Source organism: Pelmatolapia mariae, linkage group LG1, assembly GCF_036321145.2.
Source record: "Pelmatolapia mariae isolate MD_Pm_ZW linkage group LG1, Pm_UMD_F_2, whole genome shotgun sequence".
NCBI lineage: Eukaryota > Metazoa > Chordata > Actinopteri > Cichliformes > Cichlidae > Pelmatolapia > Pelmatolapia mariae.
Window position 1 is genome coordinate 11,785,330 of NC_086227.1, and position 15,624 is coordinate 11,800,953.

At 39.9% G+C, this 15,624-nt stretch overlaps 1 protein-coding gene across 1 annotated transcript in view; it reads right to left on the reverse strand.

Annotated features, from left to right (window-relative positions):
• Positions 1 to 15,156, reverse strand: part of itga11a (integrin, alpha 11a) — a 54,850-nt gene extending 39,694 nt beyond the window's left edge. The window contains exons 1-2 of the mRNA XM_063483894.1: positions 15,022 to 15,156; positions 9,274 to 9,388 (exon numbers count right to left, since the gene is read on the reverse strand). Of these exons, the coding sequence (XP_063339964.1) occupies positions 9,274 to 9,388; positions 15,022 to 15,070 (164 nt within the window). The 5' untranslated portion in view covers positions 15,071 to 15,156. The remainder of the gene's footprint in view (positions 1 to 9,273; positions 9,389 to 15,021) is intronic.
• Between the last annotated feature and the right edge of the window lie 468 nt (positions 15,157 to 15,624).

Here is a 15,624-nt window from a genome sequence, read left to right on the forward strand (position 1 = left end):
GATTAGACTGGATGACATTTGGCTCAGACATTTATGGTCTCCACCAAACTTTGTTGACGTTTGTGAGGACTTGTCTTAGCATAACCAGCAGGTCCAGGTCCAGGTTTCAGTTGTTCAATAAGCTATTGTTATATTTACTTGGCACTATTGTGGTTTGGGGATTCAGATGATCAGATGGTGACATGTTTGTTTTACAGGCATTTGTCATTCCCTGACAATGTAAAGTCAAAAAAACCTCAAAACATATAACTGGATCTAAATATCTGAAAACTGCTACAAATTTGTCTGCAGACACTATGGTTCCCAGATGATGAATCGTAATGGATTTGGTGGTAACTTTTCCTCTGGAAACATGTGGTTGACATTTGTGAAAACTGAACATTTAAATTTTGCCCTCATGATCAAATGCAATTTTTTTCTGAGCCTTTCACTCTGTAGCGCCATGATAAAAATATCCAACTTCTCCAATAGCTTAATTTTCAACTAAACACCTTGGTGTTAATGGACTATAAATAGGGAGTGATACGCTATTTCTGTTCTTTATTTTGGGTGTTTTTGTTCCTAGTCACATAACAGATACATTCTGCAATATTATATACAGAAATTAAGTTTGATAACACATATATAACAACTATAGACAGTAAAAAATATCTGTGTTTCTTCTGGTTCAGAAAAATTAAGCTAATGTGGAAGTGCCTTAAACCTGGATTCTATCTGAAGGCCACCCGATTGCAAAAGCTGTGACTTCAAAAAGACTTCCAGTCCTATAGATGTCTACAGGAAAACAGCTTTAGGACTTGACCTTTTATAAACACTTTCCTGCTGAGTCTATAGGCTCAGTCACTCATTCTGGGTCATGCTGAAGTTTAATTCTACTTAAACTATAAGAAACAGAGCAACCAAATTTGGCACATAGCTTCATCTTCATCTTCACCCTGAAGGTCTTTATCCATCACATACAGAGCTGGACTGGCCATCGGGCATACTGGGCATTTGTCCGGTGGGCCGATGGTGATTTTTCGTTTTTATGGGCCGATGGGTGTTTTTTTGTTTGTTTGTTTGTTTGTTTTGTTGTAACGGTATAAACAATGAAAGCTGGTGGATTGACCAGACGCTGGCCAATGTGTAAAAATAACTCAGTTGTTTGGTGGTAGGGTTGCCAACTCCCTGAAAAATAAATAAGGGCCGCCTCATGGCCAGGGCTGGGCGACCCGATTGTTTTCACCCTTCCCAGTGTGGGGAATTTCTTAGCTCTTTTTTTTGTGTGTGAAATTATTTTTTTAACCATTTGACAAAGTGCGTCCCTTTTCAGCTCAATACTTTTGTTTCTAAATACGGAACGATTCCGTTTTTCAAGGGACGGTTGGCAACCCTATTTGGTGGTGGTTTCTATGGCGGAGCTTTCACAGAGGCCAGCAGGTGGATGACGGCAAGGAGAGGCAGGAGGAGGAGAGACCCGAGGCGGCCGCCGGTCCGAGTGTCAGGTGAACTGAACTTCAGGTAAGAAGATATGACCTGCAGTCTATTTGGGTCAGATATAAACCAAGTTTAGGTGTAGTTTATTTTCGTTGTGCTGACTTTTTACAGTCAGTTACAATAACTCGTACTGGTGCTAGCTAGCATGACGGAGTTTCTATACAGCTGGGTGGTGCTATGATGTTACTGATAGTGAACTTTATTTTGTTCATAAGGTTAGTTAGTAGAGTTGCCAACTGTCCCGTAAAAAACGGAATCGTCCCGTATTCAGAGAAAATATTACATGTTTCTTATTGAGCTGAGAAGGAACGCAGTTTGTCCTGTACTTCAACTAGAATGGAAAAAAACACAAAGCTGGAGTTATTCTGTCGTTACGCTGCACAGCTGCCTCTTCTTCGCTCATTCTCTCCCCCTCCCTCTCCTGTTGCTACTTCAATCATGAAACTGATCAATGATCAGCTGATTGGCTTTTCTGTCGCAAGTCCCGTCTCTCTTGTTTGTTTATCTCCCACTTTGTGCCAGAAAGAAGAAACCAGCGGATGTCACGTTAAACAAGAGCAGCACGTTTAAGCTTGATCAGCTGTTGTTAGAATTTATTTAATATTAATTTCTAGTATCAGCTGATGTTTGCTGGAGCCACAGCTGTAAAAGCTGCTGGTCCTGATATTGGTTTGGATATGTGGTGAGAGGGAAACATGAAGATGAAACCAGGAGATGTCCTTACTGAATCATCATTGCTGAACAGGTGATGGAGAAACAGGTTTACCTTTTAGGTCACATGAATGAGTTGAAGGGAAGTTATGAACTGTTTCTGAGAGACAAATAACACCAGGATCCTTTTCTACTTAGCTTACAGCTGGTAACTGTGCAGGGGCGGGTCTAGCAAAGTTTTGCCAGGGGGCCAGGTAGGACATTAACAGGGAAAGGGGGGCACAAAGAAATACTTTTCTTTCTTATTCTCATTTAAAATATCTAGCTTTTATTAAATAATTATCTGAATCTTACAACCAAAGTTTTTATCTGATAAAAAAACTATAGACATCATACATATACCAACAAGACAGTGTACATCACCGTCACAACAGCGTTCGTTTTCATTCAAAGGCTTTATGGCTTTTCCTATAATACCTGGTGGGCCGGTCTCTAGTCAAAATGCCCGGGCCAATTTTTTGTCCCAGTTCAGCCCTGATCACATATCATGACATCATCATGCAGCCTAGCAACAAAATATCATGTTAAAATGACCTCTTATTAACATTTTTGAATCTACAACACCTTATGAAAGCATCACAACAACAACATCTAATCGATTTTTGAATTATTATATATATATATATATATATATATATATATATATATATAATTGCTGCATTATGCGTTGCATATTATGACGCAATAAGACTGCCTGGCGACTACGTACCAATTGGCTAAAATCATCTGTTTTTAACCTTTATGCACCTGAAATATATATATTTTTTTGGCCTGTCCCGTTTGGTTCTTTTGCCATCAGAATTATTGTCTAAAGGCGAAGAAAGATGCCCAACGAATTTACTTTACCAAATGGACCATCCCAGCCTTGCCGTAATGGTCTATTTGATTCACCTTTTATTGTTTATTTTATTTTTTATTTTCACTTGCTAGATACGGGACAGACTTGAATGAGGAAAAGAAAAGGGAGAAAGAAAGAGGGAAAGAAAAACAGCGGGGAAGAGGGACGGGGATAAAGGGCAAAAAACAAAAACCAACAAAATAAGCAGACAAAAAATACATATATCAATCACCTGGATCACCTGTTGAGAAAGAAAAAAGAAAACAAGCAGAAGAAAACGAGAGTAATAGAATAAACAACATCACGATGATATATGGGAATATAACACTAAATACTTAATATTAAACATTATTGTGCAGCACGTAAGATCGACAGCGCACAGTGTGCTTTGAGGTAGGAGCCAAAAAGGGTGTAGTTTGTGTGTGAGAGCACACGTGTGTACACCTGTGAGCATGAACGTGCTTGTTTTTAAAAGGTTCCTTCATGTAATGATCTGCTAGAGGGTGTGGGGGGCCACAGCCCCGTCCTCCAGGGCCTGAAGCAGGTATGGAGGAGATCAAGACTCCAGACATCCAGAGGCGCCCAGAACACAAGAGACCAAGGAAGACCAACAGAGGGGCAGCCGCGCCACTATCCCAGAAAGAGCTGAGGAGAGTCCCAGATGAGGGGTCATTCAGCAACCGCGGAGCAGAAGCCAGGGGGGGTTGCAGTGACGTGCCCGTGAGCTCCGCCGGCAGCCTGCTGTGCCTGAGTGACCGAGCCCCAGGCCGAGAGGCTGAGGGCACCCCACCCCCGAAGTGGCCCGAGCAAGCCCCAGGCTCCAGGCCCCGACAAGCAGCCACCAAGGAGTGAGCCGGTGTGTACCTGGACGCCCATCCCCGGACACAAAGAACCACCAACGCACCGATGTCTGAGGGCGTCTGCCACTGGCAGGGGGAGCGGTGGGGGGAGATAGGCCTCCATACCTTGGAGGGCCTGAGATGTCCCCAGAGAGGTGGCGTCTGATACCCAACCTGAAATATTTTTTTGACTTCATGACAATACCATCTCGTTTAGGATTAAATGCCTAACAATCACCTAGCAACAGCTAAAATGACCCATCTACTGCCACTATTTTTATTTTCTTTATTTGTACTTTTCATGTGGCTAAATCCATCAGTTGCCAACAAGTAAAAAGCCAAAAAGTATCATAGCATGGACCTTTAACAGTTGTAATAACATAGTGTTCTTTTAGTGCCTGAATCAAAAGTGAGTACACTGAATTCTCTTCTATAACCTTCTCTTCTTAACCAAGTGAAATAAAAGAAGCACTACTTAAAGCAGAGGTGAAAGCCTTCACAGACACTCTGTAGTTATGTTTGGTGTGCAACTTCTAACTGAGCTGAGGAGTAGATGTCAGGTCTCAAAAGAGCAGACCTGATATAACTACAGTAAAATAAACAGCAGAACAGACAGTGGGGGGCCTCTGCAGTGTATGGCACAAGTATGCAGGTCCGTGCATCCCATCAGATTCAAAGACTTAAGCTCTTTGCCAACTGGAGGTAATGTGGCCTCATTTCAGTAACCCAATGAGTGCCTGCTGTGGCAGGGTGTTTAAATCACCCTGTTGAGCAGACATGTGGAGAAATGGTACATGCCCTTTCCTCTGTAGCTCCATCAGCAGTAATGCACAGACCTCAATAAATGTTGTTGGGCAAAATAATGTCCTTTACAGCAAACACTTGGCAATAAAACAACCTTAAAACTCAAAAGGACTTTTTTGCAACTTTTGCACATTTTAATAACTCCAATGGTTAAAGCCCCTTAAATACTGGAGATTATTTTTGAAACCAGCCTTCATTTTGATCTTGACTATAGACGACAAGTTTTGTGGCTTTATTTTCTATGGTTATGACAAAATCTGTTGGCAAAATCTGTCTACAGACAGACAGAGAGGCCTGCCAAAGTTCTTAAAAGTGCCTTTGTAACAGTTCCCAACTAGCTGTCATTCCAACTGCAGTTTTGCCAAAGCCATTTGGGAACAAGGTAATATTAGTGGACACTAAGGGCAAACACTCATGTCTGAAAGAATAACACATAGGATGTGGTTAAAGCGACATAATTCACAAGACTGTTGACCAGGAGAGTGCTGTTTGAATCCTGTGTCACTTTTGAACTTTTTTTCATTGCTTTGTTGTTGTTTGCTGTTTCACTTCTTTATCCTTTTCAACTTTCTTTGGTTTTCCTTTTTACTCACTGCTTAGTTGAGTCATTGGATCCAAAGGATTTAGAAAAGACAGTACAAATTTACCCTTTCACAACATTAAATGACACTGAATGGTACCTACCAAATTAAGATTTTGCTAACAAAGCCTTGACCAAAGCTCTGTAAGTAATGCATGTCTTTTGGCCTGTCTCCCTCACCCCTAATCAGTCACACCAGATGGCCGGCCCTCTGTGACCTAGTTCTGCTGGAGGTTTGTTCCTGTTAAACGGGAGTTTTTCATTCCCACTGTCACCAGCTGCCTACCTGTTTTCAGTGATTTGTGACTGTTGAGCTTTTCTCCGTATTATTGTCGGGTCATTACCTTACAATATAAAGCACCCTGAGATGAGGGTTGTTGTGATTTTGCACAAACAGAATGGAACTGACACGCACACAAAGACTCACAAGCTGAAGAAAATACCAGCTTTGCTATCAGCTGTGATAATAACCTACCTAAATGCAAAGAAACAGCAGATATCTTTGTCTACTATTCTATTTTGGTACTCAAGTACAGCCTTTTAAATACAGCTGCATTTGTGTCTAACTTCAGGTTTTGGTCATAAAAGGCTTTTTTTTCACAGAGTCACTTTCCAGCTGTGATCCTGTTCCTATCCAAACATTCACAGCTGAGGGAATGAGAATTCAGACAGGTCTGGAAAAGTTGACTGCGCTATAGATTGGCGCACAAGCTCACGGGCCCTGTCAGTAAGTGTAAAAGTTCTAGTTCTCCTGGAAGCTTAGTTGACATGAAACCAGTTGAAGGGAAACTGGAAGCCTAAAAAGCATAAATGATCTGGAACAATCCATTGCAATTTACAGAATGTGTGTAGTTTATTTAATTGACTTATTTAAATGTTAAATATACTGAATAAAAGCAATTTCACATGATTTCAGGTCCGTGCAATCAGCAGTTCATTCTGAACATTATACATACATGGAACCCAGAGATAGGGAAAACGGCATCAGTGACAATATACTGTAGTAGATATGACAAGGATTTAGTCAAATTTATTCAGTGGAGGTAAACTCCAGAAGTCACCCTACAGATGTGTAGCAACTGCATAGAGGAACTAGGAACTCATATATGCAAGTCAGTGTGGATAAAATGATAACATAATCTAAACTTGTTTTAATGATCTGTAGCTCTCATTAAAGTGGTATTTTTACATTGGCCACAGCTCATGCGACATTCCTGCATCCAGCTGAGAGCTGTCAGACTATGTACTGTGCACACACTCCCACATACACATACAAATATACACAGACAGTCTTGCATAAGTGCACAGCTGTTTGATCACACACCAACTCTTGCTGCTCTGACTAAACAGTCTTTAAAAACTGAAATTCAACAGGATGTGTAAGATGTCTGGTGAACAGACAGACAAGTCATAACTGAGTAAAACAACTGGAACACTTACTGCTGCAGGCCACAGCATTTTCAGCCAGGCAGTAGACTGAGTAGCTAATACACAGAAACAGTATTGTTACAGTAACTTTACCAAATCACTGAAAAGACAACTACTGAAATCTGCACACTTTTCACCAATTTCTATTTATCATATGTGTTATATTAGATGCACGAACACCTAACAGTGACAAAATACCAATCCCCTCAACTCTATTTTGCTGTATGTGGTTTACACACTGTTTGCACATCGTTCTCAGACATTTACAGACAGATCTGTTGACCTTTATTCCACATGTGTCAGTCTCATCGGACCTTTTCATTTCGGGGTAGACGTGATTGACTGACATGGTTGCTAAACAAGTTGGCTTTTCAGCATAATATCTTTAGTAAGTTGCAGGTCACAGCGTTTTTTAGACAGACAGTAGCCAATACACAGAAACAGTATTGTTACAGTAACTTCACTAAATCACTGAGAACCATTTCTATAGAAATCTGCACACCAAATTGGGAATGGTATTTAGTTTCTACTACTATTACTGTGACTACTGCTAATAATAATAATAATGATGAGCAGATCCATTGATTGGACACATACAGTCCAAAGCTCTCTGTTAGCTTCTAGCTTTGCTGAGTTGCTGAGTTGTGATTTTACCAGGAAGCAGAAGATGGTAGTTTTGTTTCCACCTGGAATATTGTAAAACTGCTTTATATGAACCATGCATGTACAACACTAAAGGCTTCACATGCCGGGCTGCCATAGAAGATGAATAACTTTGCTAAGAGAAACACTATAAACTACACTAAAAATACACCATTGTATCACCATCAAATAAAAACGCAGGTATTTAAATTCAATTCTGCTCTTTGACTGAGCTAACTGGAAACAATTTCCTAATGCATTGTACTGCAACAGTAATGAGATTAGGTTCTGATTAATCCGGTAAATGTCTCTGAAGTGTGGGCATGTTGATACTAGGAAGAGCAGGACATGACCTACTAGTCAGCTGTTTTGCCATTTAAGCCTTGTGGCCGACAGCTGTACTACAACAAGGCAAAATGAATGAATGACTGAACGAATAGGTGAATGCTGAGCATCCAACACACACACACACACACACAGAAAAAAGGAAAAACAGTTTCAAGGGTGCAAAGCAGTCATTTTATGTGTGTGATGCCGCTCCAATGTAAAGTATATGTGGGGCAAGACAATGTTTGCCTAGACAGAACCAACAGGAGGGAAAAAAGACCATGACCCTATAAATAATCATGTTTCAAATAAATAAGTGCAGAGATTTAGTTCATTTTTAGGTTCGTATTTAGACTTTCAAATCCTGTTAGAATAGGTTTATATGCTTTAATAATTGGGGTATATTTAATAATGGGGTATATTTAGAGAGCACATTTTCAGAAATACTTTAGAGAAAGGCTGCAGTGAAGATACGTCATGTAAGAAAAGCATGAACTCCAAAACATCAGTGTATTCTGTGGGAGAGAATACATCCACTTGGTGTGGACACAAAAAGCATAATAAGGGAGTTCATTATAAGAATTAATAAGAATTATAACGTATAATGTTAAACATGTAAAGCTCTATAGGTCAACATAAAAAATGTGGTCTCACTATTACAATGTTGCACAGTTTCTGCTGTCATCATTTAAACAACTGCAGGAGGTTACTGTCAGAAAGCTGAAAGGGAGGTTATGGAAAGCATTTCATAAAATTCGTCACACTCGTTATTTTCTGGTGAAGGACTCTGGAAGCAACTGAAGTCAAGTTTTTTTTAAAGGACATATAATTATATATCTACATAAACAGAACTAATGGTTTTTGCACACACACATACACAGAAGCAAAACCTGAGCATGGCACGGTGCCAGCACAATGCTGGCTAAAAGATATTTTGGAAATGCCAGAAAGTAATTCTGGCCACCACGTGGTGCCAGTTGGCCTAGTGCGCATCAGGAGTTTGTGCTATGAGGTAATATGATGAATGTGAGGTATTCGGTTCAGAGCTACAGCTTGATTTGCAAGCACAAATTACTAGGAGGAAACCACCACAAGAGAGGTACAGTAGATCACTAGCTTACACAGGGAAAAAATAGAGACATCCCAACATCTTTGCCAAGTCAGCTGTCTCTCAGCTCCACATCTTGTCAGCAAGTATTTTACAGTCATTATTTCCTTGACCTCTTAATCTTAGCAACTGATCACTAAGGTGAAGTTTGACAGTTTTATACCAGGCTAAAAATATGCATTACAGTAAGAGATACTGATATTTTTAAATAAAATAAAGACAGTAAAAATTCTGCAATGCAATAAAAGTAGCCATTGCACCAGCAGAAACCATCATAATGTCAATATATGAGATTTCCACTGGATGAAGATGTATATCACACACAAAAAAAGCCAGGCCTCCTAACACATGGACTAAACTTGAGATCATTGGCTGTGAGTGGCTCGCCATCACTCAGCAACAGCTTGATTTGAAAGAATATAATATTTGCCAAGCTACAAAACATCAGTAAAGAGAATTTAACATGAAAAAGCTGTAATATTTTGCAAAGACGCCATGCATAAATAACATGAGTCCTTACCATTTTTCTCCTCCAGCAGCCACATGTTGCTGAACAGTGTATCCAAACTGTGCTTGTTTAGGGCCTTTAATGATCCTGTATTTCTTTGTGTCGATGTTAAAGCAGTCGTGGAACCCTTTGGAAAAGAAAATACAAGTCTTGTCAGCAGTGATATAAGCAGGACTTTAAATACCATCTCCAATGGCATTAGTTTAATCCAAATAGAACATCTAGATTGTGTGGTAAATGTTTGTGCTGAACCTCAGCATCTGGCCTGAATACAACAAAGTGCGGCAAAGTCCTCCTTACTCATCCTCAAAATAATCCCAAGTCTCCTGCTCCAGCCTAAACACAGACTTCCCTCCTAACGAAACAAATATTATTCAGATAAACTAAGCTGTCTGTCATGTTTGACTGACACTTTTCCATTAGACATCTGCAGACCCGGAGGAGTTTTGGTTAAACGTGTGTCAACATGGCCACCAACATAGCACATTTTTTTTACTTCCATTGGGCATACTTGACAGACATCAAGGTTGTTTACTTCATCCCAGTATGTCAGTCTAAGGCGAAGTAGAAGACGACAAAAAGAAGAGAATCAATTGAAATTGATATTATAATTAATAGCCGGTGAAATATACTCTGATGCAGTCAGAGGGCAGGAAGAATACATGTGCACTTAAGTTTTTCTCACATTTTAGGCATCTTATAAAAACGTCTTCTGCAAAAGCACAAACCACCAATGGCATTTTTTAAGATTTTGCATGTCACTAACTTAACCCATTATATTTTATTAATGCTGACAGCAAGATTTGGCCTTCAAATTTCCATGAAAGAGGAGGATCTTTGTGGAGGTGACGAAACGTTACTTTTGGCAACAAAGAAGGGAAAAAACGTAACTGTAATGCAGCTCTGCTTTCCTCTCAATTCATCTCCCTCGCTTCATCCATCTTCTGCATAATTTGCTGCCTAACTCTGTTCCGCTAACTGCTATACTTTATACTGAAGAGTCCCTGCTCTGTTTTTTTGCTCTATTAATATTTCAGCTACTGTAAGTTCAGGACTCACTTTTACCTTTGCACTACATGTTAGTGATATCCTCAATCCAAAACTACACTGAGTCACGTTTCAGGGAAAAACCGTCGCCTAAAGAGGGGGACATAGGAGAGAAATTGAATCACGCTTGGTGCTTAATGAGACAGAGGTTTCCTTAAAATTAAAGTGTTTTCTCACAGCTGGAGCTGCAACGCTGAGCTGAGAGCTCAGAAGTCTCTTCTTTTAACCACCGCAGACCTCTGTACTTCTTACTTTGTGGCTCTTGTCCTCACACTGTAGGGTTTATTAAGTCTCTCACACTCAAGCAAAAAACCACCACACGCAGTTCATTCCCCATCAATGAGACTCTGGGGTCACATTGAGTCAAGTGAGACGTTTTTTTCTTTGTCTGGGAAATCTTTGATAAATTCAAGTGAAGGAATGTGCAACAAAGCTAGACACATGTTCAATTAAAGTTACTCAATAAGAAACTACAGTTCAAAATTCAAGACAGCTGACTCACAGAGAAAGATAGGGAGAGAAAACTTGCTGCTGCTGTAACTTAACACACACAGTTTTATTCACTATTTTTAATCTGATGTTGCCATAATGAAAATATTTCAATATTTGACTGTCAAATATTTGCACTCTAATTACATTAACTGGTGATTTTAAATTGCCCAAAGGTGTGAATGTGAGCTTGAATGGTTGCCTGCCTTGTTTGTGTTAGCCCTGTAGTGATCTGGTGACCTGTCCTGGGTGTACTTTCACCCTGTGCCAGCTGGGATAGGCTCCAGCACCCCAGCCAATCCTGAAGTTGTTAAATGGTTGAGAAAATAGGTCCATGGAATCTTTTCTCTTCACTTGCATCAATGTATCTGTTTATGTGGATGTCCAGCAGCTGATCACATGGTATATGTACCAGTCTAACATCGTGTACATTTCTTTGACACACCTCTCAACAAGTGTTTTCTGTTCATCACCTTTAACAAAAACTCTGAGATCTTCTTGGGATGTTAGATGGATCTGTTGGGTATTCAGGTGTTCAAATTCCTTTTTTTAAAGTATCAAGGTGTTGGTTTGGAAACAAAATATAAAAATGACTGGTCACCCAGAGCCTCAGCGTAGCTGTGGCAAGTGTGGCAGGAGTCTGTTTGCTGATTCATAAAGCTGTTTTATTGGCTTACGGACCATTTTAATGAGTGAACTCTTTTATTAAAGCAAATTAGGGAAAACTTTATGTTAGATACCACTTTGAAGACATCAATTTAAGTGGTCAATATTCTGCCACTGCTCCAAATTTAAAAGGATGCAGAATAGCATCACAAGTATTGTCAGAATGGTTAAATGACAACTGAATTGCTTGTAATTTATAAAGATGTTCTATATTATAAAAATATTGCATTGTTCTTAAATCATAAATACTGCAAAATTACCACTTTGACATTGCTTAACACAGCAGAGCAGATTTTCGTTCTGTTGGTGCTTTGAGATGTAGAGGAGAGCCTGGATGTTGAGTCCGAAGACAAATGGCCCTTCTACTGAAATGTGAATTTGTCTGCATTCCTTAGATAGTGAATATTTAGGCATGTTAATAGGCTGTCTAAACACACATGAAACTAAATATTTGCTTTCCCGGCTCCCTAGCAAGCATCTGTAAACTGTGGCCAAAACTGACAGTTTGGGGACTGCAGGCAGTTTAAAAAAAATAAACATAAAAAAATAAATAAACTGAGACCACACTTCTACCACAGCTACGTTTGGATTCCCAACTATACAATGAATAAGTCATTCATATTTTTTTTCAGTCAAGTGACCTCAAGTATCTCATAATTTGATTGGCATCACTGTAGACTGTTCTGCTTCATGAAAAGTTCTCTTAAAGTGAAAGGCCGTCTCTGCCACGCAAACTCTTCAAGTAAATATTGACACATGTGCCACATTGCTCATTTCCTGTGGTACGAATGGTGCACACGACCAGCTCTTCTTTCATCCTATCCCATAACGTCCCTTTAAAGTTTCTATATAGCTACAAACATATTCAGCAAACAAAGTTGAAATTAAGTCACTGGGATGGAGCCGTGTGAGAATAAATCAGAAGGAATCTCTTGAATGTGTAGCATGGGTGCTGTGCTGCATCATTTCATAGTTTTCTTTTTTTTTTGGGGGGGGGGAATTATAAAATACAACAGAATATTATCTGTTCTGATTTCAGCTGGCGGTTAAGCAATGCAAGCAATTATCCTCCTTATCTCGGCTGAAGATGGGGCAAGGAATGTTACAGCTAATAATCTCACAGTCCTTGTAACAGAGAGAGAAGTGTCAGGGAAGAGCATGAGAACTGAGATCATCCAGTTTCCATTTAAAGACACTAAAGTGGCAAAGCAATTTAATATTCTCAGTAATATTAGCAGCTTCTAACGTAAGGTCAGAGTCTTGCTGGGTTTCCTGTGTACCGGTTTCTTTGCCCAGATAAATAAACCTCAGGCCGGTGGCTGCCGGTGTAACTCACATTAGTCTGCTGCTGCTTTTGGCCCAACACCAAGCCGCTGGAGCTCCACCGCAGTCCCGCTGATACAGAGCAGCAGTTTGGATGAATTGTGCAAACTGCTGGCTTGGACACATCCTCATATCACACACACGCATGATACAGCACCGTGACGTCTCCTCTTCTTCGCTGATTTAAAAAAAAATCTATCCTGACAATCACTTCTGATGTGTGTGTGTGTGTGTGTGGAAACAGCATCCAACTGGTGTTACATGACCAGGAGCGAGATCTTTGGCACATACGGGTCTTTGCAGAAAAGTAAATATCAGAAGAAACAGAATGCAATGATTTTCCATTGATACATTCTGGATTTCCAGTGATCCAATGGTTTTCTCTGGAAAGATACACTTCATGGTACTTCACAGTTGACAATATACTTTCAAAGATTTTGGCGCCTTATTTCACTGTTATCTATGCCAAAGCAAATACTGTGGGAGGCATGGGGTGTGTAAAAACAGATGCTCCAAGTACACAGGAGCCAACTGGGCACTGCTAGGCTGTTAACCTTCTGAGTTGATAAAAGGCTCAACAGGGATTCAGACTAAATCTCTGTCGCTGGAGGTGGAGCATAAATTGCTATCGGTCAGTATAGCAATCACTAACTGTAACTAAAACATGAGCAGCTTTTCAATACAGATATGATGGATTGAAATGGCTTTTCATTGATAAGTAGGTATCAGGCTCCTTAACGCAGATTGTCGTTCAAAGTGACAAAGCTCTCTGGTGCCTGCAGGACTTATAGGTCTTGTCCACAGGGCAATTGAAACTAATTATTTAGCTGTTAATTATAGGCAACATGTGTCTTCAAACCATTAAACCCTGTTACAGTTTCTTGGATGTGGACACACTGAAATGAGGTCATTTTTTCACACAAATAAACAGAAAGAAAAATAAACAGTTCATACTGTATATTCTGCTGGCAGAGTGGAACTAAGGGACATGTGCCTCATGATGGAGTTCACACCCTATATACATATATAGAAGTTTCACGTTCCTCATATCCAAACCAAATAGACGTATTTAAAGTTATCTTCATTCAAAAGTCATGTGAGGCCACACACAGCAGTCCACAACCTCTTGCTTGCTTTCCAAAACATCTCCCACTACATCACATCTTCTGCCGCAGACTCCAGCTACAAGGTCAGTGTCTCTATTACTGTGGCGTCAATCCAAGGTTTGCTCCAATGAATTCCAAAACTGATACAAATATTTACAATAGACATTTCCTTTTCTCCACTCTTCAGTTTCACATTATTTACCAAACTTGTAAATTAAAGACCAGTTTGTTTCCTCTTCCAAATAGTTTGAAAAGAAGTGAATAATGCCTTTCTGTTGAGGAAAAAACAGGCAAAACATAATGTACAGCCACAGTGACAAGTTGCCCAGAATTTTATGGAAATGTTTCCTCACACAATTTTAGGAAATGCGGCTGCATTGTGACTATACTGAGCTCAAAACGTAACCATACAGAAATCTCCAGCCCTGCATCGGTTACTGAAGCTTCTACAGGCCATTTAAAGGATGCGGTTGATTTAATTAGCTTTACTAAACACTGGGACTGTATATTACTTTAGACGATAATCATAATAAAGGTTTGGCTTTGAAAAGTACATGCATTTGATGCATTTGACTCCGTCTCTGTCATCCTGTTTCTTTCACCCTTTCTGGATGTGGTGCTGCTAAAGTGATTACACTGGTAATTGACCACATTTCTGGCTGAGCACCACCAGTTCTCCAGTCTCTGTAAAGTTGACACTGAAAAGATGGCAAGAGTTTTAAGAACATGCCTGCTTCCAGTGTGACACAGAGCTTCTTTGTGGACCTTTAAGAGACAGCGTATCTTTCAGTAAAGCAAATGACCTTTGCCTTGCTGTTTCTTGATACTCATGTGCACAAATAGCCTTTCATCCACTGAAGATACTCAAATCTCGCTGTTTTAGTACAAAGCACACAGATTTGCAAATAAAATATCATAATACTAACAAAATAAGTCATCTAATGTAGTAAAAAAAGAAAACCTCTTTATTTTAGAAATGTTTCCTGCTGCTCAAATGAGACACAGTACGATTAAATAAGCGTTGTATTTCTATTATTTTAAAGCTACATGAGGAAAAGCGGTTAGATCCACACATTAGTCTGATACAAGCACACATATACACTTACAACAATAAACACCTTTCACTCACCCAGCTGCTGGCTGTAGATCCAAAGCAGGAGAAAGCTGTAGTACTCCATATGGTCTGCGGTGCAAGCGTGTGTCAGTGTGATGGTGTACGAGTGATGACTGCTGTGAGGGTGTAAGTGGTGGGCTGAGGCACGCACGGTTAAGGATCCCACTCTGATTGACTCGGAGTTAAAGTGCTGCCTATATCTCGGGGAAGTAGGAGGGGACTGTCGAAGAAGAAGGAGGTACACAAACAGCAGGGCAGGGATTCTCCGTCTCTCACAAACTCATTCAGCTCAGTTTGGCCTGACAAACGCTTTTGAAATGATTTAACTCGAGTTTTCAGTAGAAGACTTTTGAATGTGGGTTTTTATGATGGCATACATTTGGAGATTTGAGGTGTTAAGGTGAAAAGGAGATACACACATCTAGTTTCCGAACATATATATATAAAAAAAAAACAATAACCGGTCAAACTTTTAGAGTTAACTTGATTTCCAAAAGATTCTTTGGAAATAGTGTAAATCAGCAGCAGCACCACCTTTCCTTTTCTCATTACAAGACTAAATGCGCTTCGTTCAGACTCGACACCACAAATGCTATCATCATGGCACAACCACAAACT